Source organism: Oikopleura dioica, chromosome PAR (assembly GCF_907165135.1).
Source record: "Oikopleura dioica chromosome PAR, OKI2018_I68_1.0, whole genome shotgun sequence".
NCBI lineage: Eukaryota > Metazoa > Chordata > Appendicularia > Copelata > Oikopleuridae > Oikopleura > Oikopleura dioica.
The window spans coordinates 13,936,170-13,961,957 of record NC_137293.1 but is presented as its reverse complement, the minus strand read 5'-3'; the positions used below and the strand labels follow the sequence as shown (position 1 = coordinate 13,961,957).

The window sequence follows — 25,788 nt, the reverse complement described above, 5'->3', positions numbered from 1 at the left end:
TTCTCTCTCGCCATGGGGCTTAATTTTTTGAAAAGATGGATTTCTGTTTCTTTTGAGCCTTTTTTTTTCTCTTTGAACACGGTATTTTAGAAAGAAAAACCGGAGGATTTTTTCTCTTTCGCCTGACTCACTTCTTCTGGGATCCGCGCCAATGAGCGCCCGTCGCTAGGGAAAAGGAAGAATTCGAGAAAAGAATCGGTCTGGCACGGAATTTTTGAAGGAAGAAGGAATTCGTGAAAAATGGGATTTTTCGAGCACAAAGAGACTATAGAAGAGAATGATACAGTAATTGTCTACATTAGCAACGATGATTTATTTCCGATAATTGCCAAAAGCGGGGATGTAAAACAGACGAAATTCGGGTAAGTTAAGATCATCAGAGGATTATTTCTATGGATAATTCTAGTGCAGTAAAACACAACGAAATCATCGGTAAAAAATACGGTTGCCGCTACGACTGTGCTCGTGGGTACGTTTACCTTCTTTTTCCGAATCCTGAAATTTGGACGTTGTCACTTCCCCACAGGACTCAAATTTTATACACTCCTGACATCTCTCGCATCGTCTTCGAACTTGGGCTGAGCAATGGAAAGGTTGTTTGCGAATCGGGAACTGGTAGTGGCTCCCTTTCTCATGCTATTGCCAGGGGTGTTTATCCGAATGGACATCTTCATACAGTAGAATTTCATGAAGAAAGATCGAAAAAGGCTAGAGTGGAGTTTGAAGATCATGGGCTCAGGTACGCTAGACAAACGAGCTTTCTCTAAACGATGAATTTAAGCAAGAACATCACCGTCTACCACCGTGATGTGTGCGAACAGGGGTGGCCTAGAGAAGTGGATCACAAAGCAGACGCTGTGTTTTTAGACATTCCGGCTCCTTACAAAGCCATCGAGCATGTAAAACGCGCTTTGAAGCTGGAAGGCGGCGAGTTTTGCAACTTCTCGCCCTGTATTGAACAAGTCCAGGTACTTTTCCCCCTTCCGGAGAAGCTCTGAATTGTGATGATTTTAGGAGACTTGTGAAAAACTTAGGGAGGGTGGATTTACGAATATCAAGACAATCGAGTGTATCAATAGCCAGACTACTGTGAAATCCAGTCATTTACCAATGCCGGACTTTGGAGTAGACTACAGTGAGCTTGAAGATGCGGGAATTATGCCCAAAGATTGTGAAAAGATTGGAAAATATGTAAAAGTAAAAAAAAGGAAAAAATAATCAGAAATAACTCGTTTTGAAGCGATTGGAAAAAGGATCAAGACCGAAGACTCAGAATTTGAAAGAAGAAGCAGGACAAGAAGAAGCGAAGGAAGATTTAAAACTTACTGAATGCAATTTTGTCGTGAAGTCGGCTCTTGCCAAACGCTCCCAATATGGCCACACTGGCTACCTGACGTTTGCTCGACTGCCGCCACGAGACAGCACTCTCTAGCTTAATTTTAACTATTAAAAACAAAACAATAATATTTGAAATAATTCAGATGAGAGGTAGCTAGTGTTCCGATCGGCTAAAATATGGGTTGCTGGTTTTCAAAAAAAGGCCAACCGGTCGAGGAAGAGCAGGTTGAGGAAGCCCCGAAAGAGTATTCTTGGGACAAAAGGAAAAAGGAGGACAAGTCGAAGTTCTACGTTAGAGATGTCGAAAATATCGAAAATTCAGTTTGCAGAAAGTAAGTTTAGTATACGACGATTGTCTATCTTTTTCTTAGCGATGTAAAAGATCTACCGATGACGATAGAAAACTGCAAGTCCTGTATCATCTTTCTCAATGGTCTGTGTAAAGAAGTTACGATTGACAACTGCCAAGACATGAAAATTATTACTTTTGCCTCAGGTTCTGTCTATATCCGCGACTCCAGGTATCTTTACCTCCGAAGTAGGCGATTGTAACATGTTTTAGCAACGTAGAATTGGTCACAATTTGCGGGCAGCTTCGAACTCGCGATTGTCGCTCAATGCGTCTCTATCTTCATTGCCCCACTCAACCAGTAATCGAAACAACTCAAAAAGTGACCACTTATCCACTCCCGATCGACTTCGAGAGCATCGAAGAAATCGTCTCTGACTTCGGCCGTTCGAAGTTTTTGAACAACTGGGCAGATGTAAGTCGAAATCATGGTTTTGTTTCGCTAGAATTTTCATTTAAGATTCATGACTTCGGCCCAGTGGACCATGCAGGGGAGCCGAACTGGGCGCCCGGAACGGACGTCGAAATCGCGCTCAAAGATGTTTTCGACGAGTTTAATGATACTTTTGACTCTTCGCCTCGACTCTCGCTGGAGAGAACGATTTTCCCTCAAGTTGCGTATCCATATCCTTCTGCTGCCGAAGTTAAAGACGAGATGGTTTTTGCGCTTTTCGCTGGAGAGAAATCAGAAGATCTCGCAACGAACTGTTACTACAGAGTCACGGGGACTCTTAAAAAGGGTAAGTGTTATTTATTTTACTTCAAAGAATTATCCCTTCCCAGCAAAACTAATAAGAAGCACCGCCGGAAAATTGTCTCCCCTGAGTCTGCCAACCCGAGCCCAAAAGTCTCTCCAACTCTCGGAAGGCTCACAAATCGTCATCCTCATTTTCGAGGGCCAATTACTCGCCACTGAAATCTCCAGCGAGGCCGAGCCTGGCTGCTCATTTTTCGCTTTTGGGGACGAAGCACGCACCGAATATGACAACTTCTTCAATACTTCTGCCTTCGGCAATCACAATCTATGATTTTTAACTTTTTTAAATGTGAAATTTATTTTTGTAAAATCCATGATCAACTATCCAGACAAACCTAATCCAATTTCTCCATATAGAATGATTGACCTGCTTTACTGGCTTTTCAAAATCATCAAATTTGTGAGCAATTGGCGCTATAGAGTTAGATACAGTTCTATGTGCGGAAGCAAGGATTGCGCTCGCTGTGGTCGCCGCCCTCTTCAATACGAAATCCGACTCGCTCTCTTGTTCTTTCACTGGTTCAATTTCAAAGCGGCGAAAAAGTCCCGGCTCTGGGAGGCAAATCCTAACGGCATGTGGGGATTTCTTCAATATGGAACGATCCTTGACATTCCTGGAATCAAGTCTCGTCCAGTCAATAAATTGGACATACCGCATCAGGATTTCTACTACATGAAGTATAAAGAGATGGAGAGCACTTTGGTATGGAATGAAGTTGAAAAATCGGCCGGGTCATGGAAAATTGCGAAGATTATTGACCAAGGACAGTGCGCAGAAAATTTCGATGGATCTTTGGTCAGTCATTTGGCAGAATTCGTCCCGTCAAATATTCTTTTCAACGCTTCGTTTTCGAAGTTGACTGTTGACCTCTCGAAAATCGGTGAAGAAGATGAAGAGCTAATTGCTATTCATTTTGGCTGTACGACTGCAAAGTCCAGGGTGCACATTCCAATCGAGATCGACGAAGAGATCATCGATAATGTCGAAATTCTCGCCGGTGGACATTCCATGACTTGGAAAACCGCTTTCGACCTCGATGACAGTTACGCACACTTGGTCAGATTTAGGCCGAAACCGGGCATGCTAAAGAAGGGGATCTTCTCTAGAACTGTTCTTATTTTTGACCGCTGGCAGCCAGATTTAACTCACATCGAGCGAGATGAAATCAACTTTGTCGCTGAAAAACTTCTCTGCTAACTAATTTTGTACATAGTCTCTAGAACAGATAGACATCCCTTTATTTTCGATGACCGATGAGATCAGATTCTGATAGTTGAATTTTTAGAAAATGATGCAGCCAGGTATGCAGATGCCCATGGGCGCCGGTGGAATGCCACAGCTTCCTGGAAACGTCGGAATCGCAGTTGACGAGTATGGCAGGCCGTTTCTTGTCATGCGTGACCAGGTAAACTTCTTCCTTGTAGCACGAGTTTTTCATTGATTAGGAGCAACAAAACCGAGTCACCGGAGTCGAAGCTATCAAAGCTCACATTCTTGCCGCCAAGGCTGTCAGCTCTACTCTGAGAACTTCTCTCGGACCCAACGGTATGGATAAAATCATGGTCTCTCCAGACGGTGAAGTCACGACCACTAACGACGGTGCCACCATTCTTGACAAGATGGATGTCCAGCATAACGTTGCCAAGGTAGAGGAATTAATAACCTTCCGTTTTTTTTTACATTTTAGCTCCTCGTCGAACTGTCCAAATCTCAAGATGATGAGATTGGTGATGGCACCACTGGCGTCGTCGTCCTCGCTGGTGCTCTTTTGGAACAAGCCGAGCCACTCTTGGACAGAGGAATTCACCCTATCCGAATTGCTGATGGTTATGATAAGGCCTGTCAAGTTGCCCTCAAAACTCTCGACAGAATTGCCGAGGATTTTCCTATCTCTGACAAGGTAAAAGACAACAAAGCAAACAGTCGTTTAGATTGTTTTAGGATATGCTCAAGCGAACAGCCAGAACTACTCTTGGCTCTAAAATTGTCAACCGATGCCATGATCAGTTCGCCGACATCGCTGTTGAGTCCGTTCTTGCCGTCGCTGATTTCGAAAAGAAAGATGTTAACTTTGAACTCATCAAAATGCTCACCAAGGTACATCTTTACTTACTGGCTCTTTTCAAGCCATATTTCTAGGTCGGAGGAAAGCTCGATGATACTCAGTTGATCAAGGGCGTTGTCATCGACAAGGACTTTAGTCACCCTCAGATGCCCAAGCAAGTTGAAAACGCTAAACTCGCAATTTTGACTTGCCCATTCGAACCTCCAAAGCCAAAGACGAACCACAAGCTTGATGTCACCTGTGTAGAAGACTACAAAGTGAGATCTTTTTCCTTAAAACTATCCCTAGCATTATTCTTAGCAATTACAAACTTACGAGCGGGAAAAATTCGAGGAAATGATCAAACAAGTGAAGGATACTGGAGCTAACCTCGCCATTTGCCAGTGGGGTTTCGACGACGAAGCCAACCATCTCCTCCTCCAGAATAACTTACCAGCTGTCCGATGGGTCGGTGGTCCCGAAATTGAGCTTATCGCTATCGCCACTGGCGGTCGTATCGTCCCCCGATTCCAGGTACTCTTCGTTGATATCAATCTTGAACCAAGCGCATTTTCCTAAAGGAGCTCACCAAAGAGAAACTCGGCGAAGCTGGTATCGTCCGAGAAATCGACCTTGGTACCACTAAAGAGCGAATGTTGGTCGTCGAACAGTGCAAGAACAGCAAGGCTGTCACAGTTTTCATCCGAGGCTCCAACAGAATGGTCATTGCCGAGGCCGAGCGATCCCTCCACGACGCTATCTGCGTCGTCCGAAATCTCATCCGAGATTCAAGAATCGTCTACGGTGGTGGCGCTCCTGAAGTTGCTTGTGCTCTTGATGTTGCTGAAGAAGCTGACAATACTTCTGGACTCGACCAGTGGGGCATGCGGTGAGTCTGATAAGTTCTCATCACCCGATAATTATTTTTAGAGCATTCGCTTCAGCTCTTGAAAGCGTACCCATGGCCTTGGCTGAGAACTCCGGTTTGAATCCAGTTGAGACTTTGACTGATCTCCGATCTGACCAAAAGACCACTGGAAACCCCCGACTTGGTGTTGATGCTCTTTATACCGGAGATCGAGATATGAAGGTACCATCGAAAATGGATGTTTTGGCGATACTAACTATTTTTCAAGGTCCAAAATGTTGTGGAGACCCTCGTTGGAAAGAAACAGCAGCTCTCGCTAGCAACACAGCTCGTTCGAATGATCTTAAAAATCGACGACGTCAGAACGGTCGGCGCTCAATAATTCACAGACAAACTACTGTATCCCTATCTAGTATTTTAGCCTTTTTAGGATCAATTATTCCTGAGATCAGTGTCACAACCTCACTCTCTTCAAACCTTGTTTTTTGAATGCTTGAAGCTGAGCACCACATATTTGTTTTTATTTTATTCCGCCAAGTCAACGATTATTTTACACTTCGGAAAGAACAAAACTGACCGATTTTAGCAACTGAAAATACCACCATTATAGTTCATACTTCCTGTGTCTTTCACCTATACTTTCAATACATGTTTTATTTGATAAAAGAACCCCCCAGTGTCTTTCTCGATTTTTCCCAGAAGCATGATCAGGTTTAGTTCAGAAAAAACATGCGGCTATGGTGTTGACAGTTCCAATCGGACTGTGGTCAGGTCGGAATGTCAACTGTAAATGTACCTGCTTCGGTCGAATCGAGTCCAACCTTGACAATGTCGAGTACTGGATTTATGCTACCTTTGAGAGCGGCCAGATCTTCATTTGGAAGGTTTCCGATCAGAACATCATCCACAAAAGCGTCCTAATACAGGACTCTGATGCATCTCCGATAGTGAGCACATCATCTTACGGGAAGAATCATCTAGCAACGCTTTCCCTCTCCGGGTTGATTCAGTTTTGGCATGTTCCTTCTGGCCGCGTAGTATTCTCAATTCAAGCGTCTGATCGTCTTGGAGGTCTTGTTACTCTCTCTGAAACATTAATAGCTGCTTTCGGCGAACTCAGTGAAGTCCTTGTTTTCAGCACAAAAACTGGAAAGCGCGAGTTCTCACTTGGCTGCCGTTTGTACCCGGACTGGATAACTTGCGCGGTCTCAATAAATGTCCCCGATCTATCAGTTTTGCTCGGCATAACAGCAGGTGGAACTTTGAAAGTATGGCGCGTCTCAACAGAGCATCAACAATCGCTAGAAGAGCCACTTTGGGAGGAAGAGTCGAAGCAAATCCGATCATGCGAGCATCCGATTGTTCTGAAATTAAGGAGCGAATACGCCCTTGTCGTCTGTAAGAAGTCCTTCTATATCTTGGACTCATCGGATTTTTCAAGCATATCTTATCAGTCGATTGATAGCGATTGCCTCGTCGATGGATTTTTCCTTCAAGGAAGTTCAAACTTCGCCATCGTGTCGGAGAACAAAGCTCTGAACTTGTCATATTTCACGATCTACACAACAGCGAACCTTAAGCCTCAAAGTGCGGATGACCAATCTCCGCAGCTCATTTGGCGAACGTCTGCTCCCCTGCACTCGAACTTTCAACTTTCTGGAAAACGTCTTCATTCAATTGCTCCTTCTCTTGAGATCTCTACATATGTAGCGCAGGAAGATTCACTAATTGAGATAGCTAAAACTGCTTCTTGCAGTGGAGTTGAAGGCGAACTTGATGTATTTTGCACGAATGACTCCTACATCACTGCGGTTTGCTTTGTTGAAGAAAAGGATACCCTCATATTTGGTCGTTCTGATGGACATCTTGTTATCGCTCCTGCAATTCCTTCTTTTGCAAAATGTGTTTTTGATATTAACGAAGACGTAGATGTCTTTACATCTGCAGTAGCCAATTACGCCGAGATCACTTGTCTCATGTACCCATACCAGCATAACACCGCTTCATATGACGACGATGTCTTTTTTGTTGGTAGCGCCGACTTCTCTGTCTCAGCATGGTCGCTAACACATAAACAAAAGTTAGTAGAATTCCACAATCACATGGCTCCACTGCTGAGTCTCACAATTTCCCCGATAAAAGTCGGCAAATCAGCTGGCACGGCCGTTTCGATCGATGTCGATGGCGGAATCTGCGTATTGCATCCGAAGACGCACCAATGTCTTCTTTCAGATCCTGGCTTTGGTCAAGCGATAATTGATGTCGCTTGGACAAATGATGGGTACCTTATTGTCACTCGTGAAGACGGATCATGCAAGACATGGGATGCATATTCGATGGCTCTTGAACGGGAAACTTCTTCCTCTCAAGCGAATGAAATTCAGTCAACAGCTGAGCTATATCCCCATGATAAACCTCCGGCAAGGAGGCAGCAGCTTATTTTTGTCCAACCAATGTTTCTTGATCAGCTTGATTCTCCACCAATTCTCAAGTGTTTATCATTTCACTTCGATGTCGAAAAAATGGTTCAAAATATCATCCAGCACTATCGACTTAATCAAACAAGTAACAAGAAAATGCCATCGCGTCAAGCCTCTGAAGACAAATCACAGCCAAATTTAACCAATACTCTCAAGACAACAGGAATGCAGTTATTTTCTAGCGTCCAGTCAAAAATAAGAGAATCGCGCTCAGGTCGCCAATCTCCAGCAACTCCGACCTCACCAAAGTCTCCTCAACAACAAGCTACATCGCCATCGAAACTTTCCTTATCAAGCGCGCCATCACTAGATACTTCTGAAAGTGCCATCTTGGGACCTCAATCGCTAGCATTCGGACGTATTCTTATCATGACCTTGCATGCATGGGGACTTCAGCCATCTCTTGATGAGCTTCTAGTGACGATGATATCCTTTGCCCGACCGAAAAAGTCACTGATCTTTGGAGTCCGTCGTCAGAGCTGCTGTGTTTTCTTTTTCCCTGAAGAACCAGACAATTTTAACGAGCACTGGAACATTTCAAAAGACTTGACGAATCTCCATCTCATGTCGATTGGTTCTCTTTGCAACAGTTTGATGAATTTGTCCGAAGAATTCCTCGGTGATGGTAGACAGTGTTGGTCTGGACTAGTCACTCTCCACTGCGCCTTGCTAAGCGATCTATTAGAAAAGTACACTCCCCTGCTCTGGAAACACTGGCGATTCGCTGGTCTGATCGTGTGCAAGAAATTCGCGAAACGGGACAAAGCCTTCTTCTTGATCAACTAAGACGTAATGACGAAAAGACACGTGGACGCATTATCCAACACTTTCTCAATCAACTTTCATCATCCAACATGCAAGCAAGTAATACTGCCGTTGTCATCCTAGGCGTGCTCGGTGCTGAACTCAACTGCCTCGGTCAATCAACAACACGAATCATTGCTCAGAAGCTGCTTTCTCTTCTGGATGCCAACGATAACTCAATTTCAAAGAGGACTGCTGTTGAACTTCTTGGTCGTGGCTTCCATATCTGGGAGCCTTTCGTTGAGCCTGCAACTGTTCTCTTGGCTCTTATGGAAATGACGATCAACTATGAAATGGTGGAGCCACTATTTAACAAGAAGGTGATGGTTTCGCCAAGCGCGGAGCTCTGCCGCGCTTCGCATAGAGCTCTCTGTCAAATCGCCCGATCAAAACCCAGCGTCTTCATCACGACAATAGGTAACGCAATGCATAAATAACTGATAAAACATGTCTGTTTGTAGGACGAGAAGTAGCCCGCCATACAGCCGCAATCGCGAATCCAGCTACCTCCCAGAAATTTCAGCAGTCGACGCTTGTCAAAGCGAAAAATGAAGTGTTACGGATAATAGAGTTTTTGGCAGAAATGCTGCCCAACGAGCTGTCTCTGCTTATATCTGAGGTACTTATAACGACAAAATTGAGAAGTCTAATATTTTATAGGTTGTCGACATCGTTCTGTTTTGCTTGGACTCTCAAGCATTCAAGAAAACGAGGTTATCTGACGCTTTTCCTCCACTGCAAAGGTACATTGATATTGCCCCTTATTTGTTATAAATTGCTGTTAGATTCCATATGCTGTCATTCTGCAATAACACCAGAAGAATAGCGGCTGGGACGAAGAATGGGCAGATAATTGTTTATGACTTGAAGACTCTGAAAAGTCAGGTGGTTTCCGCTCATCGAGGCGCAGTATCTGCGCTTTGCTTTTCACCGGATGGAAAATACTTGGCTACGTATTCAAATGGTCTGTTAGAAGATTATTTGCATCGTTGTAAATCATTTATTCTAGTTGAAAATCAATTGAGTTTCTGGGTGATGGTATCGTCTATTTTTGGAATGGTTACTTCGCATGTGAAATGCGTCAAATCTGTTGGAACTGTGCCGCTGAGAGTATGGTGTGTCTCAAATTTCTTGTTACAATAATTTTGTAGGTTTCGTCGAGCAATATTTCGGAAAACCCGAAGCTCGTCTGGGTCAATAAAGAAGTCGCAGTTCTGCTGAATTCGGACGGCTCAGAATATCGCTTTACGATATAGAAATTATATTCAAGGACGTTTCATTTATTTATACTTGTGTACTTTATATCATCCTGATTTCTTCATTGCTTCTTCAACTCGCTATCTGCTCGTTCTGTCTGTCAATCCACTAGATTGTACTGTTTATCGAAGTTACTGCATGTGCAATAAACTGAATCGAGAGGAATCCTCTCGTACCATATTTATTTAACTTATAGCTAAGATCTCTTGTTTAGTATAAAAATGGTGCAAATCAATTACGAGGTCAGGCTAAAAAGCAACGCAAAATATCAAATGACAGAAATAGAGGAGAGTCTTCGGAGCATTTTCGAACTATTCGACGATGGAGTTAAAAGCTTAATTCCGAAACAAGACAAGGAAAAGATCATGAAGGCGATTAACGAGATTATGGACGAAACTGAGACGAAAGATCTGCTGGAAGCGTTGAACGTCGTGGAAGAGTGCGTTTCTGAGGTTATGATTTGCGAAGAGAGCGAAAAGTACAGTGATATTCCTAATACTGCCCTCGGGAAGTTCTATTTGTACACCATGGACAAAGCTGAGGGAGAAGAAGAGCACATCGATGAGGAAGAAGGTAACATACTCTCGCCTTATTTCAAAACTAATTTATCTTCTAAAGATGGCGAAATCGCTGCTTGCCAGACATGGATGTTACCGAACAAGGCCTTTTACGGACTGTGGGAGTCGCTGCACTACTCATCACCGCTCAAAACCGATCTCATTCAATTCGCGGAAACATCTTTTCGGCTATCGCAACTAGGAGTCAGCAACACGCTCATTAGCTGGAACAAAGTCATTCTTTTTCATGGCCCTCCTGGCACTGGAAAGACTTCCATCGCTCAGGTAGAAACATTTAAATGTTCAAAAAGAATCATTTTTCCAGGCATTTGCTCAAAAATTAGCGATTCGACAAATAGGCGGCTATCAAAATACGGCACTTGTGGAAATCAACTCACATTCTCTCTTCTCAAAGTGGTTTTCGGAGTCAGGCAAACTTGTTCAGAAAATGTTTTCTAAAATAAGAGACTATGCGGGTAAGTTGACGCTTTCAGATCACGACTACAACTATTTTTAAGATGACAAGTCGATCATGACAATCATCCTCATCGACGAAGTAGAGAGCTTAACCTCTGCTAGATCGGGTTCCGCGAATGAGCCAGCAGATGCCGTAAGAGTAGTCAACGCTGTTCTCACGCAACTGGACTCGCTGAAAAAGTACCCGAACGTTCTTGTTGTTTGCACATCGAACATCACTGGCAAAATTGATCTGGCATTCATCGATCGCGCCGACATGAAGATTTTCGTTGGACCACCAGAGCCCAAAGCTATCTACACTATCCTCGAGTCTGCGTTCAACGAGTTATATCATAAAGGCATGATTACAGGCAAATATTCCTTACGATCAGAAGGATACGACCTGCCAAAGTAAGAGCGGTTTTCATGCTCGGTGAATATTTTTTAAGTCCAACTGACTGCGAGAGAAGCCTTATTGCGATCGCCGACAGTGCTCAAGGAATCAGCGGACGCACGCTTCGAAAGATACCATTCCTGGCCTTGATGAAGTACTGCGCTGGAGCTCAACAGGTCACTCTTGACAACTATCTTAACGCTGTCCAAAAAGCCATCGAAAGCGACAAGGTTGAGAGAAGGCATCTTTCTGGTAAAAATAACTCTATTTTCTTTCAATCACTATTTATTTAGATGAAAACACGAAGATGGAAGCCTAGCCGATCACCTACGTTTTACTTTTCACATTCCCTTTATCAACTTTTCACATTACAACTGCCACGTGCCATCAAGTTCAAATAAAAGGCATATCACGATTCCCAATATACATATTTTTTCATTAAGAATGGACCTTTTGCTTCCGAGCAATCTGTCTCTTCCATCGAATGGAAATGGTCTTATTGTAGGCGCCCTGTATTCGCCTGGTAATAATAACAATTAAAAACAATCTGGTTATTTCTCTCTAGGAAAATTGTTAATACAAAATTTTGTGGAAACTCCTTCTCAAGATAAAGAATCTGAGTGTGCCTTGTATGAGCATATTTACAATCACACAAGAGAAGTCATCGCTCGGCTAAGCGGTGGAATAAACGTTCTTGGAGGCTTCTTTGTTGATGAGAAAGAAAATAGTGACTGGCTAAAAAGTACGAAGAAATTAAGACGGGAGGGACATATAGCAAACGAGACCATCTTTGCGTACATCGAAGGTAAAAAATCTGTAGTCTATTAAAAATAACCCGGCATTTTAGATGGAAGTATTCGGGCCAAACGTATTCGAGACTCTGGAGATGTTCAAAAAGTAGAAGTAAAGACTGTGTCTTCATCAAAATTCCCCCTGACACAGATCCGCTCCCAAGCATCCTTTCAATTTTCACTTCCCATCCTTTCCAAATCGCAAAAACTCTACGCCTCAGAAGTCGGGAAGCAAATAACGAACTTCGCAGTCGAAAAATTATCCAGTTTCGAACTCTTCGTCAATAATAGATTCAGCGAAAATGGCGAGCTTGTTATTCCAAAAAATGCGTCAACAGTTCCTGAATTTCTGATGGCTGATATCTATCATGAAGGTCATGATGCGCCGATTCAATTAGCCGATAGTCCCTCTATGAATTTACAAATCTCTATTGCAGTAAGAGCTGCTATCACTAGAAAATCTTCCATAAGTGATTTGAAAGAACTAATCAGGTAATCCTTCGTTTTATCTTCACTCCTAAAACTCAACTAGAATGGATGTACAGCGCTCGTTATCGAAAAGATTTGAGATTTTCACCGAGGATCTCATCCTAGAGCTTGATGAAGACAACCCTCTTATGACAAATGGAATACTGGCTAGACGAGTATTCACATCAATCAATGGTGGCTTTCCAATCTCGTTGTACGAGAATTTTCAAACAAAAGCAGGCGACGACCTCGAGTTTATCTTCAACATATCAGAATCCACGGAACCCTTCGAGGTTAGTGCTCGAGAATCTTTATCTTTTATTATGTTTCTTTTTAGTATGCGGAACCAGAAGTAAAAAATACGACCGATATAGACAGACTTCGCGATGAAGAACAATCATCAACTAAAATTTCTAATAGCAACCCCTCGAGTAACAACTCGCCCAACAAAAATATAATAATGGCGCTCTTGGTCGCTATCTTAGCTGTAATTCTTTCACTGTTACTTTCAAGGTCTTCGTAAACATAATAATAAATAAACATCACTCCTCTTATTATTTTCTTTTAGACTTGATCATGTTGCGAAGCTCTCGATCATTGATCAACCGATTTGCCTCTACCAAAGTCTTCTTTGACATCAACGCTGGTGGAGAAGGTACCCAGCGTATCACCTTCAAGGTTTTTGATAGTCGATTCTATTTCTTATATATTGAGTAGCTTTATGATGATGTTGTGCCAAAAACTGCCGAGAATTTCCGTCAGCTGTGTACTGGAGAAGCTGGCTTTGGATACAAAGGATCCAGCTTCCACAGAATAATCAACGACTTTATGGCTCAGGGCGGGGACTTTACTGCTGGCAATGGCACTGGCGGAAAGGTACCCAAACAATAACATGCTTGCTCTTATAGTTGATTCAAGAGTATCTACGGCCGAACCTTTGCCGACGAAAACTTTAACATCCGGCACGAGCAGCCCTACCTCCTTTCGATGGCCAATGCCGGTCCTAACACTAACGGCTCGCAGTTCTTCATCACTTTTATTCCCTGCCCATGGCTAGACGGCAAGCATACCGTCTTTGGTGAAGTTGTCGATGGCAAAGAAATCGTTGATATCATGAATAAGTACGGCAGCCAAAGTGGCCGACCTAGAGCGAACTTCACTATTGCCGACTGTGGCGAGCTCAAGGAAGACGAACTTGACTAAATTATTTATTTCTGTTGTTCGAAATTGCCTTCGCTGGCCATCTGCCTGACGACTTTAGAATAAATTACCACTCAAAACTTGAATTTCACGAAGATTGCCATGTAAATCATTCTGATTTAGACATGTCTCGAGCAGTGGGATGGGTTTCGTCGCCCTCGGATATCACGAAGGCGGCATTACAAAGGGCGGACCAAAGTTCATTTTTTATCCTAAGAACTCATGGCCCAACCTCTTTCACTTTGAAAGACGGCTCATCTGTACGAGAGCAGCAAGCTGACGGAAACGGAGGTTCAAGCGCGAAGGTATGCTACCGTATAAACCCTGTTTATCAATGATTTTAGCGAGTCTATAAAGTCACTCTTGGCGCAATTCATAGTTGCAGTTGTATAGCTTTCAAGCGCGAGCGCACTATCTGCAAGCATATTTGCTGGGTGCTGCTGAAGCGCTTTCGAATGGCTAAAACAAATCCACTGATCTGGCAAGGAGGCTTTGTCCCCCGCGAATTCGATGAGCTTCTCCGCGGGGATCATGCTCGAAAAGAAACGAAGCCGGTGGAGCAATCTGGCGATTCTGAACAACCACCTGAAAGTGGCCCTACTCCTGGAAGAGCACTCAATGCTGACGATGTTTGCCCTATTTGCCAAGAAGAGCTTCTTGAAGTCCGCATGCCTATCACTTGGTGTCGATGCTGCAATAACGCTGCTCATATTCGGTGTATGAAGGTCTGGGCCGAGCATCAAGACACAATGCAACGCGGCGATGGTGGTGACATTCAATGCCCTTATTGCAGGCAAACATTTGCACCAAAAGAGCAGCTACGGCGTGAATTCACCAACACTTGGGAGAGGAAAAAGCACAAGGATGTCATTCATAGCGGCAGCGTTTGTGCCGATTGTTCGATGACGCCGATAAAGGGAAAACTCTACATAGGAATCGGAGATGCTGTGAATTTATGCGGTCAATGCTATCGTAATGGAGCAAGGCCACATGTTCGATTCAATGTCCGTGAGCGACCGGGACAAAGTCTAAAACCAGCAAAACGAAACTTGGCGAATCACCAACTAACGCTTGAGCTCCAAGGCCGCGAAATCCAAGAAGAAGACTACGAACGACTCCTTGAGCTAGACCGACCCGCTTCTCCTGATAGACCTGGGGTTCCAGATCATGTTTTGAACTTACTGCCTTGCCACAAAGTGGGTGCTAATCAGCGGCTACTAAAAGATGGTATGCAGTGTCGAATATGTTTACAAGCGTTCGACCCGGCGCATTATGTCAAACGATTGGACTCTTGTAGTCACTACTTTCACCGTGATTGTATCGATACTTGGTGTCAAAATCATACAGGTTTTTATTATAAGACGCAATTTTATCTGATTATTCTTTCAGAGTGTCCAATTGATGGCAAGAAGATCAGACTACGACAAAAGAAGCCCAGAAGAACAAAAACCAATATCGACATTCTTGAGACCCGACAACGCTCTGCCTTCGCTCCACGTCGGCCAGCTGCTAAGCTTCTGGAACGACGAAGAAAATCAGAAGCAAACTTGATCTCGCCAAACATGTCGGATCTGCTCGTTACAACACCTATTCGTGTCGCTGGATCCTCTTCGCAGTTGCTTACCGACGATATCGAGGAAATCAACCCGATTCCCTTGATAAATTTCCGTGTTCGCAATATGCGACTTTAAGTATTTACCCAAAGTGCCCATTGATGCTTGCTCTCTTATTTTTCTTTATATTTTATAAATTATATTTTCGTAGAAAAGATTGAATCGCTCTTTTTAGAATGTCAGATTGGGGTGGGTTTTCGGACGCAGAACTTCGCCACCTCCGAAGTGGCGGCGATTCAACAGCGACCAAAGCTAAACCAGCCTCGTCGAAATCGCCGAAAAAGGCACTCGCCGCTAAAAAGACCTCAAAGCCAAAACCGCCGAAAAAATTACCTGATGAAGCCCTCCTCCCTACTAGTACAAACGCTGAACCAGCTAAACTGGAACCCAAAGAAGAGATCCAAGTGAACAAAGTTGACACCTCATCAAATCAACCTGAAGTGGTAAGTTTGCGAATCAGCTGACTGTTTTTGATTGAATTTAGCCGGATTTTATTGAAGAAGAAGTTGCCGAGCAAAAGAAAAAGATGGAGATCCAAGAAGTCGAGAAGATTCAAAAAGAGATGGAGGAGAAGAATAAAAGGCGAAGAGCCGCTCTAGCTCAAGAAGTCATCTCTCGGCAAAAGAAAGCTGCATTGGAAAGCAAAATGCTCGCGACGATTCAGGATGAATTAGGTATGATTCAATATGCTTTCGTTTTCGAAATTTGAATTTAGTTAAATTGGATAACCTACTTAATGCGGACGTTGCCGTAATCCGCGATCAAATCGACAAGGCTTGCGTAGAGTTTAGCGAAGCAAATCGTCGATTTCAAACAGCAGAGAAAGAGTACGTCGATGCTAAGTTCGATCTCCAGCAAAAAACTGAGACAAAGGTAGTGGAAAATTGGGAGTCAGTCAAATCATTATTGAAGGACAACCTGACCGAGCATCTCATGGATCTGATCCAGATGAACGAAGAGCGAAAACAGAAAAAGCTCGAAGAGTTGACATTCAAGCTGAGCATGGACCCAGAAATCGTGGCGAAACGAGAGGCAGAAGCTGCGGAGAAACTCCGACTGGAACAAGAGGCGAAGGAAAACGCAATCGCTGAAGCAAAGAAAAAAGCAGCTGAAGAAGCTGAGAAAAATTCACAGAGCACTGAAGCACCTTCTGAAAACACTGAAGAGGCGGCACCTGCTGCCTCTCCGACGCCTCAAGAAATCTCAAGAGATCAACCTGCTCAAGACCTATCAAAGCCTGCTGCTGAAACTCCATCGAGCTAAACACTATCGAATCGATTTTACTATCTCCTTTAAGTTAACAATTACGCTTTCCTTTAAAACTTGACACCTTCGCCTTTATATGGGATTTCTGCAATATACACCTTCTTCTTTCAATCCTCCCTTGAATATCAAACAGCATATTCACGGTTTAAATTTCTGTTTCTTTTCTGTGCCTTCCTTTAAATATATATAATCTGTTGATTCACAGTGCTCAAATTATACCCAGAAATCATTTGAGCGTATTTTTGATAGTTTATTTGCATGTTAGTTGATCAGAGGTTTGGTACTTAGTCCGCCTCGTGCGACAGTGCCGAATCGTTTATCAGGGCGTTGCATTTCGTAGTAGCAGTAAATCAGGATGATAGCACTTGCACCGAAGAAGAAAAAATACATGATGAGCATGTATCTTACGAAAAAGTGAGGCAGGAAGAGATCCGAATATGTCGCGCTAAATAAAGAAAATGAAGTTCCTTATGAGAAAGGACATTGAGCTATTAGCAGGGTAGGTGTTGTTGAACAAACCTGACGATAGATTCTTTTCTTTTTTCGGCAACTGCGTTAATTCCATTCTGAGCGTAGCAGACAATCACTTGATCCCATTTTGTTTCTTTAGGGATGATTGCGATTCCGTCCGTAACATCCAAACTCTCGCCTTTGTAGCTTTTGGAGATTTCCTTTTGAACCAAGCTATTGACCCCAATTATCGGCGTTGGATACCCAGATGCAGTACAGTTGAGCACATTCTCGTCTTTGAACATTCTCTTCAGTCAGGCTTTACTACGATTAGTCGATATTATTTTTTTTAATTTGTAACCCTTTCCTGATCTCCTGTCATTAAAACTGTTGGAGGATGAAGAACATTCAATTTCGCCGTCGATTCTGAAAAGAATTTTAGTAGCTGGTGAATCCAGGTCTTCGGAGTTAGCCTTACCTCTTTCAATGTCGTCCCGCTCGTCTGCATAGACACATTTTACTTCTGATTGATGCATGTCCCGGGTAATTGGCTCAGTCAAAGTCAATGAAACTTCGCAAACAGTTCGATTATTGTTATTTTCACAGACCATATCAGCGGCGCTGTTTCTTCGTTGTCCATCGAAATAAAACGTCAAGTCAGTGGACTCTTCGTGAGGAACATATGCTTTACATATTGCTACTCTCTGTGGATGTTTAGGGTCTATCGGATTGTTATTGAATTGAAAAAGCTAGTGGTTCTTATACTACCATTTTCGGGATCGCAGCCTTCTGTCGCTTCACAATTAACATCGCTGGAGAAGATCTTGTCCACTACAGTTATTTCTTGTGCATAAGAAAAATTAACAGAAAAAGCGATGTTGTTGAAATTCCTCTCATTGTTCCTTTGTTTCATGAGTGAGCCAAACGAGTCGGATTATCATCGCACTAGTATAATAAAAGAACTTTTATGATGACGATCACCTTGCCCTGGAGTCAGTTAATTGACTCATGATTATATTTCTATATGTTAAGAATAGTTTGACATATTTTAATTTAGAAGAAGTTCAATTCAGAATAAATATTCTCAGTTCATATACACATAAGATAAATTTGCCTATAAAACAGCCATTCTTTTCATCGGTCTCTCCGTCAAATTTGCTCAAGTGAAAGTACCAAATGTTCTTCATTCTTCTTGAAGATAACCGAAAAAGATTCAAGAGAAAGAGTCATGTCTTGTGATAGTCGCAATCCGACTATCCAAGAATACTGCAATTTCCGGCTACGAAATATCCCCTATGGAAGCGATGTTAAACCACAGTCTTGCTACGATCGACCAGTCGACGACGCAGGAAATGCTCGACTTGTTCTTGAGTGGGGAGACTGGCTAGTTATTGGCGTTTATTTCGTCATTGTCCTTGGAGCAGGTCTTGGCATTTCTCTCATCGGAAAGAAGAAGGCTTCTTCGTCAGCTGCAACAGACTTTCTTCTTGCAGGCCGATCCATGTGGTTTTTACCTGTCGCGTTTTCCCTATACAGCTCGAATATTGGAAGCTCTTCCTTCATTGGCTTGGCTGGATCAGGAGCCGCTGCTGGCATCGCAGTTGGCGTGTTTGAGTGGAATGCAATGATTTGCTTGCTGATGCTTGGATGGCTTTTCGTTCCAGTCTATCTTGCATCTGGAATCAAGACTATGCCCGAGTTCCTCCAACGTCGATTTCCTGGAGAGCGAATTCAGCTTTATTTAGCAGTTTTATCTCTCTTCATTTATATTTTTACGAAGATTAGCGCAGATTTATTCTCTGGCTCGTTATTCATTTCTCTTGCGATTCCATCACTGAATTTATATGTGGCTATCATCATCCTCCTTGCTATCACAGCTGCGTATTCTGTCGCCGGTGGATTGAAGGCTGTCATTTACGTTGAAGCTCTTCAAACTGTGATCATGGTTATCGGTTCAGTCATTATGGCGGTTTATGCGTTCAATGAGATTGGAAGCGAGAATGAGTCTGCATGGGACAGTCTCTGGGCCAAGTACAACTGTTCGATTCCTTCCGACTACCTTTCGCCTCTAGAAACGCAGAATGGCGACGCATGTGGTGCCGTTAGAGATGATTTCGATCATGTTCTGCGAGCACCCGACGCCGATCTACCCTGGCCAGGTGCAATTTTCGGCTTGACTGTAATTGCAACGTGGTATTGGTGTACTGATCAAGTGCTTGTTCAACGCTGTTTAGCTGCGAAAAACTTGTCCCATGTGAAGTTGGGATGTGTAATTGCCGGACTTATCAAAGTAACACCAGTGTTTCTGATGGTGTTTCCAGGAATGATCTCTCGCATCTTATTTACCGATGAAGGAATCAGTTATTGAATCAAAGCATCGTATATTTATAAATGAAAAAATTCATATTGAAAACATAAAATAACTTTTCAAAAGTTGCTTGCGTTGATCCTGACAATTGCAAGTCTTACTGCAACTCTAATATTGGCTGCTCTAATATCGCTTATCCAACACTTATTCTTCGTCTCTTACCAGCAGGATTACGAGGAATGCTCATGGCCGTCATGCTTGCCGCACTCATGAGTTCTCTCACCTCAACGTTCAATTCTGGTGCTACTTTATTTACATTAGGTACTTCTATTCATTCGATCTTTTTGTGATTTTTGTAGATATCTATGCGAAAATTCGCAAAAATGCTTCGCAAGCAGAACTGCTAATTATCTCAAGACTAACAATGCTTGCTCTCTGCGGTATTTCAATTCTTTGGCTACCTATCGTTCAAAATTCATCTGACGGACAGCTCTTTGACTACATTCAAGCAATCACATCGTATCTCGGCCCACCAGTTGTAACAATTTTCGTTCTTGGCATATTCTGGCCGCGTTGCAACGAGCCAGGAGCTTTTTGGGGGCTTCTATGTGGACTAATTATCGGTCTGACTAAAATGCTACTTGAATTCACACAACCAACAGGACTATGTGGCGATACGCTTCCAAAACCTTTGGTCTTGTCGAAGATGCATTATTTACATTTTGCGATTTTATTGGCATTTTTAACGGTGATCATCGCAATTGTCGTTTCACTTTTGACTCCGCCACTCGATCCAAGGTAAGGAAGTAAAAACGGCTGGTGATAATAATTCTCAGATATCTTCCACGAATGACATACTGGACTCGGTTTTCTAATAAAAAACGCAAATCTATTAGCGATTTGAAACCTAAGGAGGAAATCTCTCAAGCAGGTAAAATAGCTCAAAATTTACGAATTCTAATTTCTGCTCAAGAAGTGCCCAAATGGCTGAAATGCCTTGTTCGTGAAAATAAAACTTCCTCTGAAGAAATTTCCATCGCAGAAGAACAACCGAACGAGGAACATGATGTCGAAGAGGATCCCTGTAAAATTCTCAAGGAGGAAAAATCGTGGAACATTGCAGCGAACGTTGCCGCTGTTTTTCTTGCTGTTTCATGTGTGTTTTTGCATGCATATTTCGCTTAGATTATTTGAATAAAAGATAGTTTTTTCACAACAGTAACGTTTATATCGCACATCGTATCCGTTTGACGGACTAGTTCGTTTTTCGGGAGTTTTCTTTTGGGACATAAAAATACTCAGGTTCTTCCAGGCTGGAGTTTGAGAAAATGAAACCATCATTATTCATCGGATAAACTCTTTTGAAAAATCTGAAAGACGGAAAAAATGCTGCAAGATTTTTAATATTTACCTTAGATATGGGGAGTCCGGTGACAACACTGTTTCATTGTCCGATTCTTCTTTTATTTCAACTGAATTTTTGTCTACGATGATTTATCTTTATAAATTTTTTACCAAACGTGTCCTTTTTGCTTCTATTAATTTCCGAATTCTCAGGTAAATTCGTTTTTGAAGGACAGTCTTGAAGTAGGTAGTATTTAAGTACGCGCTTCAGGTAACTCATTACCTCTCGCATCCGAGTTTGCAATAATACCAACGGAGCCTTTCATCGAGTTTGCAAGACCGACCATTGCGGGACCGATTTGTTGGAAGCTACTTCTTGACTTGGCGGCGATTAATTTTCTATTCAACCAGCCCATTCGGGATCCAATGCAGAAGAGCTCACAAAGCTCGAGAAGGGATACAAGAGAAATCCCAAGAATGAGGCTCATTGCTCCACCAACATCTAAAGTCAAAATTCAATGTCTAAATGAAAATAGTTTAGACCTGAGAAAAGCTGGCTTATTTCGTAGTCAGCTTGTTCTTCGTGTTGCATTTCGTAGTTTTCTGGAAGCGAGATTCGTACTGAAGCCAACGCAATATCTGGGAATCGTTTGAGCATTTCCGCTGTTTTATTCCGGAAGTTCTGATGCATCTCAGTGTAATAAACTGTTTTCTTATAAAAGAGCTCCGAGCAAGGAACCGGGCAAGTGCAGTTTGAATACATGAACTCCTTGAGAATATGTGCGACGCATCTCGTGTGCTCGTGGTACATACAAACAGGATAGTCAGTAGTCTTCGGAAAATATGGAACCCAACATCTGCACTTTTTGTAGACTTCTTTGATCAAGCACTCGTAGTTGCAATTATATTTGCTGTAGTGGTCGAAATAGGCAAGAGATCCGTTTTTGATGCACTCGGTGTAGGGCTGCCCAAGTTTGATGTTACGATGTTGCTGGAGAAACATGATTGGAACGATTCGGGAATTGACGGTAATGCTAGTAAATTGAATATCCTAAACATTCTTATCAAGAATTACCTTCTCATGGGATCGAGAACAGTCTCTCCTTCTGGGTTGTAAAATATTGAGAATCCATCCATGAACGAGTTCCAACCATATGTCCAGTCACTTTGATTGTACGCTAGAACCATCTGCAATGAACGAAATCCATCGGGCGATTTCGACTTTATGTCCGGCACGGCGGCAAGATCCAGAACTTGACAGTTTCCATACAGAGTCAATGTACGCTAGAAAATTTTAAAAGATGATCGAATGCTTCGTTTACCTTCCACCACTTGGTGCAGTCGTCTTTTTTGTACTTGCATGAGATCATAAGAAAGGCAGAATAGGTTTCGTTGTAGAAAGTTTCAAGATCGATGTGGTCAAAAAGCGACAGATCATGTTTGTACCCGTCGTGGTTGTGCCCGTAGAAATCCCAGAGGGAGCAATTGTCTTTGATCTCATTACCACGATGTTGAATTCCCAACTCTGGGTGAAGTTTCATCAATTTTTTTCGCGAGTGCATGGAGTTTAGACAAACAGTTATCACGGGAAAAGAGTCGACTTCGTATTTTGCTCGATCTTTTATTGAATGTGGGTACTGAACATTTACTAGAGTAGTTACAACAATAATCGAACCTGATAGTATTTGACTCCGATTCGCCAGATGTGGTAGAAAGCGACATAATTGCCACTTATGAAAACCATCGCCCACATAAGCCTTCTCGGAATACTGATCTTATTCGCAAAAATATACTTTAACCAGCCGCACGAGCTCCCACTTATATCAAAAAAGTCTTCTTTTTTGTCCTCACCCATGGTGAAAAAGACTCTATTCTATTCTGCAGTAGAGAACAGCGTTAATGGTTCTTTTATGCAGCGATTCAAGGGAAAATAAGGTTGCGACCGCATTTGACGTTTTGGGGTCTGATTAAAACGAAATAAAATTGCATAACAAGACACCAAGTGAAGTTCAATTACAGTAAGTTAATAGGATACTGCACGCGATTTTCTTACTGAGCTTTTCAACTGCATCTTAATTTTGCTTATGCCAAAGCTCGTTTATTCTCCAATGTTGGAGAGTCTTCTGGATGATCAAGTCTGGATCACAGCTGACGCGTGTGAACCCGTGTAGGTGTGTTGCCTATTTTGGGAAAAATCTATTCTTGAGAAAAAATAGCATGAATGATATTATTTCAAAAATTGCTGAGAGAAATCTCGATCACATCATAGAAGAAATATTTTGGACGTTAAAACCAAAGGATATCTTGAGCTTAGCACACACATCTCGTCATCATCGAAGTCTCGTCGAAAACTTCGAACTTCTCCCCTTTTCTCTTTCGCAAGAAGAAGATGAGTCAATTGTCAACGATGATTTCGAGGATCAAATCGACAAAGGTTCCTATTTTATGAAATTCGCCGATTAAGAAATTTTTAAAAGAATTACGATTTTGCTCAAATAAGTTTATGACCGTCACAGACTCTATTTCTCGCTTCCTCTATCGACAACAGGAACAGATTTACCCTTTTCCCTCATGTTTTTAGTTGAAAAGAACTGCTTTAAAATTTCATTTTCATTAATTCTCGGAAGAGACAGCTCGCGTTAGGGCGTAATAACATCTGAGAAAAGCGAAAAGCTGGAATAAAAACAAAGAAAGGCAATTTTCAGCGGAAAATTCACAGAATCAAGGATATTACCAGCATTGATGAGCAATTAGGGTAGGCTTTCTTAGCCTTTTGAAGAAGTGTTTCGGTTGTTTTCAAAAAGCAATGTTTATATTGATTTAAAGCCTTGATAAAGAAATGCCTGCAAAATATCATTATCAGCACTACACGATTTTCGAAGATAAACTTGTCGTTCTGGAGCCTTATGGTTGGATCTCTGTAATTGACACCGGAACGTGGACGCTTAGGAAATTATGCAAGATCTTCTTTTCGGCAAACGTGTTCAAGTTTAAAAACTTGCGTATGAAGAGAGCAGTTTTGTGCTTACGAGAGGGCTTCTTTCACAGTTTGGCTTGGCGTGGTCGCTACTGAGTCTTTTATCATTTGAAAAGGGGATTATTTAAAACGAATGTTTTCTAGCGCTAGAAATTATATGAGACAGATGATAATTCTCGTGTAGTTCTATTTGGTCAGGGAACACCTGGAGCACCAAGATCTTCAACTATGAGAGCGAGCTTCAGGAAAAGACTTGATATTTTTTTTCCTATTGTCAATAGGCTATTGAACATATCACATGGAAACTCTTTCACAGCAAATTCTTCCTTCAGGCGAACTTCATCTCAACCCATCTAATCCTAATCAGCTTTTTATCAGGTGAACATAAGTTATGTTACATAACTAATCTCAAAGTCGTCATAAAATTTCATCTTAGCGCAAACTCGAATGATCAAATCGTCAGTTACAATCTCTCTGATGCTTTGGAACGGCCCCTTTTTGATGCTGAGTTTGGCGAACACGAGTTTTTCTACGAATTTGAATTCGAGCCGATGAACTTTGGCATGTTCACTTGGAAGCCGAATATAAACGTGTTTGGCGAATACGCAGTTGTTGAATGGAACACCGTCGGTAACAACTTGCGCGACAGGAATAGAGAGTTGTGGGTTTATTCGACAAAAACTGGCGCTGAAATATCAGAAATCCAGATCGAAGATAATGACCCCAAAGTTCCAGTTTGGTCGAAATGGTTTATGTTCAATGAAGAGCAGTTTCTTATCGTTGTACATAAAATTATCGAAGTTTACCGCGTCGTCAAATTCTTCTGCGAAGTCGAATTCGAAAAAGTCTACTTTTGCAACCGCATACGCCCGATAGACAGTCAAGGCGAAAAACTTCAAATTTCTGACGTTAAAGGACATGTGACTAACGTAAGGCCTCCTTTTCAGCATCATGGAAAACTTTTAAGCGCAGGATAGCGTCATTCTCGGCTTCTCTGCAAAAGATGAGCCAGTTCGACTGGTGTCGCTTTCCTTCAAGGAACTTCTTCATTACCGAAACGAGGACAAGCTGAACATCGAAAGCATCGCATTTTTGGAGGATGCTCGCACCCCGAACCTAACATGTATTGACAATTCTATTCTTCTCTTCAAGTAAGCTGGACATTTCTAACGGCTTTTGACGCCAAAAATTTTAGCACTGAAAAGGGACTGGTTGAAGAAATGGACTTTCTTCACTTAGAAAAGAAGGATCAACTAAAGCTATTCGAAAAGATGGGTCTTTCAACAAGATCAGCCAGTATGTTCAGAACAAGGCAGAGAAAAAAATTAAGCGAAAGACTGAAAGAAATTGATGAAAAGTGTGCAGAATCTGAGAAAAGAGCAAAGGATGCGCGAGAGTCGTTACTGAAAAGCAGGTTTTCGCTGCGCATTTTTATGCGTTCTAACTATTCTTGAAGGGATGAAAGCGTCAGTTACCGACCTAGATCTTCATTCACCGACCAAGACAGATTTTCCACATATACACCCAAGTATAGAAGCACTACGAGTTCTTCGACTTCTGGTGCTTACTCTCGAGGTTACACAAGCTCGATTGGGCGGAGCAACAATAACAGCACGTTCGACAGTCTCAGCTCCAGTTCTTCACGATACAGTTCATCCTACACTCCTTCTTCTTATTCGAGCTACTCCTCATACAAAAGCCAGACGCCTTTGTCATCCTCTTCAACTGGATCCTACTCTTCGAGGCCATATTCATCATCTACGACAAGCAGTTACACGCCGTCTTCTTCCTTTTCTTCTTCAAGAAGATACACTTCCTACCGTTAGCGTAAAAATAAATGACCTTCTATTCAAAACTTGAAGCCCTGGATTTTAAATCATTCTTCTGTTTTGACAAGTTTCCACAAAAACGTGTTCGATGACACGATAAATTTCGAAGTCTGCGTTGATCAAAGTCGTGAAATCACTGATTCAAGAAGTCTACGAATTAGAAATGATTTTCGTTCACTTTCCCCTGCGCGTCGTCTTCGCTTATTTGTCCGACCGTTCCTCGCGCTACTATATTTT

At 42.3% G+C, this 25,788-nt stretch overlaps 12 protein-coding genes across 12 annotated transcripts; 11 read left to right on the top strand and 1 right to left on the bottom strand.

Moving 5' to 3' along the window:
* Positions 1–166: 166 nt before the first annotated feature.
* LOC145703040 (tRNA (adenine(58)-N(1))-methyltransferase catalytic subunit TRMT61A-like) lies at positions 167–1,448 on the top strand. Its single transcript, XM_081780351.1, has 5 exons — positions 167–362; positions 407–739; positions 782–968; positions 1,015–1,197; positions 1,241–1,448. Exons 1-5 carry the CDS (start codon positions 241–243, stop codon positions 1,430–1,432), a joined length of 1,017 nt encoding a protein of 338 aa, XP_081636477.1. The 5' UTR covers positions 167–240; the 3' UTR covers positions 1,433–1,448.
* A 36-nt stretch (positions 1,449–1,484) lies between these two features.
* On the top strand, positions 1,485–3,685 carry LOC145702431 (protein XRP2-like). The gene is made up of 5 exons (XM_081779655.1): positions 1,485–1,670; positions 1,710–1,859; positions 1,901–2,102; positions 2,148–2,427; positions 2,471–3,685. The coding sequence occupies exons 1-5, from the start codon at positions 1,516–1,518 to the stop codon at positions 2,713–2,715; spliced, it is 1,032 nt and encodes a 343-aa protein (XP_081635781.1). The 5' UTR covers positions 1,485–1,515; the 3' UTR covers positions 2,716–3,685.
* Positions 3,686–3,722: 37 nt separating this feature from the next.
* Positions 3,723–6,026, top strand: LOC145702531 (T-complex protein 1 subunit epsilon-like). The gene is made up of 9 exons (XM_081779763.1): positions 3,723–3,850; positions 3,891–4,091; positions 4,133–4,345; positions 4,387–4,542; positions 4,585–4,767; positions 4,811–5,023; positions 5,071–5,378; positions 5,420–5,579; positions 5,626–6,026. The coding sequence occupies exons 1-9, from the start codon at positions 3,734–3,736 to the stop codon at positions 5,737–5,739; spliced, it is 1,665 nt and encodes a 554-aa protein (XP_081635889.1). The 5' UTR covers positions 3,723–3,733; the 3' UTR covers positions 5,740–6,026.
* Positions 6,027–6,071: 45 nt separating this feature from the next.
* On the top strand, positions 6,072–10,087 carry LOC145703794 (WD repeat-containing protein 7-like). The gene is given in 7 exon segments (XM_081781181.1): positions 6,072–8,621; positions 8,624–9,058; positions 9,103–9,260; positions 9,302–9,384; positions 9,427–9,605; positions 9,651–9,751; positions 9,793–10,087. Coding segments are annotated over 7 exon segments (3,588 nt in total). The 5' UTR covers positions 6,072–6,094; the 3' UTR covers positions 9,898–10,087.
* A 29-nt stretch (positions 10,088–10,116) lies between these two features.
* Positions 10,117–11,724, top strand: LOC145703449 (pachytene checkpoint protein 2 homolog). The gene is made up of 6 exons (XM_081780809.1): positions 10,117–10,471; positions 10,517–10,740; positions 10,781–10,931; positions 10,974–11,322; positions 11,361–11,557; positions 11,599–11,724. Exons 1-6 carry the CDS (start codon positions 10,120–10,122, stop codon positions 11,622–11,624), a joined length of 1,299 nt encoding a protein of 432 aa, XP_081636935.1. The 5' UTR covers positions 10,117–10,119; the 3' UTR covers positions 11,625–11,724.
* A 25-nt stretch (positions 11,725–11,749) lies between these two features.
* Positions 11,750–13,087, top strand: LOC145701986 (uncharacterized). Its single transcript, XM_081779199.1, has 5 exons — positions 11,750–11,828; positions 11,871–12,110; positions 12,153–12,588; positions 12,629–12,857; positions 12,902–13,087. The coding sequence occupies exons 1-5, from the start codon at positions 11,750–11,752 to the stop codon at positions 13,085–13,087; spliced, it is 1,170 nt and encodes a 389-aa protein (XP_081635325.1).
* A 30-nt stretch (positions 13,088–13,117) lies between these two features.
* LOC145702565 (peptidyl-prolyl cis-trans isomerase-like) lies at positions 13,118–13,844 on the top strand. The gene is made up of 3 exons (XM_081779802.1): positions 13,118–13,242; positions 13,282–13,440; positions 13,483–13,844. Exons 1-3 carry the CDS (start codon positions 13,141–13,143, stop codon positions 13,765–13,767), a joined length of 546 nt encoding a protein of 181 aa, XP_081635928.1. The 5' UTR covers positions 13,118–13,140; the 3' UTR covers positions 13,768–13,844.
* Positions 13,845–13,889: 45 nt separating this feature from the next.
* On the top strand, positions 13,890–15,485 carry LOC145702552 (E3 ubiquitin-protein ligase Zswim2-like). The gene is made up of 3 exons (XM_081779786.1): positions 13,890–14,069; positions 14,109–15,111; positions 15,154–15,485. The coding sequence occupies exons 1-3, from the start codon at positions 13,890–13,892 to the stop codon at positions 15,453–15,455; spliced, it is 1,485 nt and encodes a 494-aa protein (XP_081635912.1). The 3' UTR covers positions 15,456–15,485.
* A 47-nt stretch (positions 15,486–15,532) lies between these two features.
* On the top strand, positions 15,533–16,841 carry LOC145702547 (RAB6-interacting golgin-like). Its single transcript, XM_081779782.1, has 4 exons — positions 15,533–15,820; positions 15,862–16,051; positions 16,093–16,250; positions 16,290–16,841. The coding sequence occupies exons 1-4, from the start codon at positions 15,554–15,556 to the stop codon at positions 16,638–16,640; spliced, it is 966 nt and encodes a 321-aa protein (XP_081635908.1). The 5' UTR covers positions 15,533–15,553; the 3' UTR covers positions 16,641–16,841.
* Positions 16,824–18,006, bottom strand: LOC145701985 (uncharacterized). Its single transcript, XM_081779198.1, has 5 exons — positions 17,862–18,006; positions 17,572–17,814; positions 17,463–17,519; positions 17,163–17,403; positions 16,824–17,088 (listed from the first exon to the last, which is right to left on the bottom strand). The coding sequence occupies exons 1-5, from the start codon at positions 18,004–18,006 to the stop codon at positions 16,905–16,907; spliced, it is 870 nt and encodes a 289-aa protein (XP_081635324.1). The 3' UTR covers positions 16,824–16,904.
* A 315-nt stretch (positions 18,007–18,321) lies between these two features.
* Positions 18,322–20,586, top strand: LOC145701984 (sodium/glucose cotransporter 1-like). Its single transcript, XM_081779197.1, has 5 exons — positions 18,322–19,453; positions 19,528–19,722; positions 19,761–20,199; positions 20,238–20,332; positions 20,375–20,586. Exons 1-5 carry the CDS (start codon positions 18,322–18,324, stop codon positions 20,584–20,586), a joined length of 2,073 nt encoding a protein of 690 aa, XP_081635323.1.
* A 3,434-nt stretch (positions 20,587–24,020) lies between these two features.
* On the top strand, positions 24,021–25,548 carry LOC145701983 (uncharacterized). Its single transcript, XM_081779196.1, has 5 exons — positions 24,021–24,100; positions 24,159–24,651; positions 24,695–24,873; positions 24,918–25,136; positions 25,179–25,548. The coding sequence occupies exons 1-5, from the start codon at positions 24,021–24,023 to the stop codon at positions 25,546–25,548; spliced, it is 1,341 nt and encodes a 446-aa protein (XP_081635322.1).
* Positions 25,549–25,788: the final 240 nt, after the last annotated feature.

Excerpts from the sequence above, each read along its gene's own strand:
- LOC145701986 (XM_081779199.1), top strand. The coding sequence starts at position 11,750 with ATGGACCTTTTGCTTCCGAGCAATCTGTCTCTTCCATCGAATGGAAAT. Across the intron at positions 11,829-11,870 it reads AGGCGCCCTGTATTCGCCTG|GAAAATTGTTAATACAAAAT; the intron begins GTAATAATAACA and ends ATTTCTCTCTAG. Across the intron at positions 12,858-12,901 it reads AATCCACGGAACCCTTCGAG|TATGCGGAACCAGAAGTAAA; the intron begins GTTAGTGCTCGA and ends GTTTCTTTTTAG.
- LOC145702565 (XM_081779802.1), top strand. The coding sequence starts at position 13,141 with ATGTTGCGAAGCTCTCGATCATTGATCAACCGATTTGCCTCTACCAAA. Across the intron at positions 13,243-13,281 it reads CCCAGCGTATCACCTTCAAG|CTTTATGATGATGTTGTGCC; the intron begins GTTTTTGATAGT and ends TATATTGAGTAG. Across the intron at positions 13,441-13,482 it reads GCAATGGCACTGGCGGAAAG|AGTATCTACGGCCGAACCTT; the intron begins GTACCCAAACAA and ends AGTTGATTCAAG.
- LOC145702547 (XM_081779782.1), top strand. The coding sequence starts at position 15,554 with ATGTCAGATTGGGGTGGGTTTTCGGACGCAGAACTTCGCCACCTCCGA. Across the intron at positions 15,821-15,861 it reads CATCAAATCAACCTGAAGTG|CCGGATTTTATTGAAGAAGA; the intron begins GTAAGTTTGCGA and ends GATTGAATTTAG. Across the intron at positions 16,251-16,289 it reads AGCAAAAAACTGAGACAAAG|GACAACCTGACCGAGCATCT; the intron begins GTAGTGGAAAAT and ends TCATTATTGAAG.
- LOC145703449 (XM_081780809.1), top strand. The coding sequence starts at position 10,120 with ATGGTGCAAATCAATTACGAGGTCAGGCTAAAAAGCAACGCAAAATAT. Across the intron at positions 10,932-10,973 it reads TAAAATAAGAGACTATGCGG|ATGACAAGTCGATCATGACA; the intron begins GTAAGTTGACGC and ends ACTATTTTTAAG. Across the intron at positions 11,558-11,598 it reads TGAGAGAAGGCATCTTTCTG|ATGAAAACACGAAGATGGAA; the intron begins GTAAAAATAACT and ends CTATTTATTTAG.
- LOC145702531 (XM_081779763.1), top strand. The coding sequence starts at position 3,734 with ATGATGCAGCCAGGTATGCAGATGCCCATGGGCGCCGGTGGAATGCCA. Across the intron at positions 3,851-3,890 it reads TTCTTGTCATGCGTGACCAG|GAGCAACAAAACCGAGTCAC; the intron begins GTAAACTTCTTC and ends TTCATTGATTAG. Across the intron at positions 5,024-5,070 it reads GTATCGTCCCCCGATTCCAG|GAGCTCACCAAAGAGAAACT; the intron begins GTACTCTTCGTT and ends ATTTTCCTAAAG.
- LOC145702552 (XM_081779786.1), top strand. The coding sequence starts at position 13,890 with ATGTCTCGAGCAGTGGGATGGGTTTCGTCGCCCTCGGATATCACGAAG. Across the intron at positions 14,070-14,108 it reads ACGGAGGTTCAAGCGCGAAG|CGAGTCTATAAAGTCACTCT; the intron begins GTATGCTACCGT and ends CAATGATTTTAG. Across the intron at positions 15,112-15,153 it reads TTGGTGTCAAAATCATACAG|AGTGTCCAATTGATGGCAAG; the intron begins GTTTTTATTATA and ends TTATTCTTTCAG.
- LOC145702431 (XM_081779655.1), top strand. The coding sequence starts at position 1,516 with ATGGGTTGCTGGTTTTCAAAAAAAGGCCAACCGGTCGAGGAAGAGCAG. Across the intron at positions 2,103-2,147 it reads TTTTGAACAACTGGGCAGAT|ATTCATGACTTCGGCCCAGT; the intron begins GTAAGTCGAAAT and ends TTTTCATTTAAG. Across the intron at positions 2,428-2,470 it reads CACGGGGACTCTTAAAAAGG|CAAAACTAATAAGAAGCACC; the intron begins GTAAGTGTTATT and ends ATCCCTTCCCAG.
- LOC145701985 (XM_081779198.1), bottom strand. The coding sequence starts at position 18,006 with ATGAAACAAAGGAACAATGAGAGGAATTTCAACAACATCGCTTTTTCT. Across the intron at positions 17,404-17,462 it reads AGTTTTAATGACAGGAGATC|AGAGAATGTTCAAAGACGAG; the intron begins AGGAAAGGGTTA and ends AAGCCTGACTGA. Across the intron at positions 17,089-17,162 it reads AGAAAAGAATCTATCGTCAG|CGCGACATATTCGGATCTCT; the intron begins GTTTGTTCAACA and ends TTCTTTATTTAG.
- LOC145701984 (XM_081779197.1), top strand. The coding sequence starts at position 18,322 with ATGTCTTGTGATAGTCGCAATCCGACTATCCAAGAATACTGCAATTTC. Across the intron at positions 19,454-19,527 it reads ATTTACCGATGAAGGAATCA|TTGCTTGCGTTGATCCTGAC; the intron begins GTTATTGAATCA and ends ACTTTTCAAAAG. Across the intron at positions 20,333-20,374 it reads GGAGGAAATCTCTCAAGCAG|AAGTGCCCAAATGGCTGAAA; the intron begins GTAAAATAGCTC and ends TTTCTGCTCAAG.
- LOC145703040 (XM_081780351.1), top strand. The coding sequence starts at position 241 with ATGGGATTTTTCGAGCACAAAGAGACTATAGAAGAGAATGATACAGTA. Across the intron at positions 363-406 it reads GTAAAACAGACGAAATTCGG|TGCAGTAAAACACAACGAAA; the intron begins GTAAGTTAAGAT and ends GGATAATTCTAG. Across the intron at positions 1,198-1,240 it reads AGATTGGAAAATATGTAAAA|CGATTGGAAAAAGGATCAAG; the intron begins GTAAAAAAAAGG and ends CTCGTTTTGAAG.
- LOC145701983 (XM_081779196.1), top strand. The coding sequence starts at position 24,021 with ATGGAAACTCTTTCACAGCAAATTCTTCCTTCAGGCGAACTTCATCTC. Across the intron at positions 24,101-24,158 it reads CCTAATCAGCTTTTTATCAG|CGCAAACTCGAATGATCAAA; the intron begins GTGAACATAAGT and ends ATTTCATCTTAG. Across the intron at positions 25,137-25,178 it reads GAGTCGTTACTGAAAAGCAG|GGATGAAAGCGTCAGTTACC; the intron begins GTTTTCGCTGCG and ends CTATTCTTGAAG.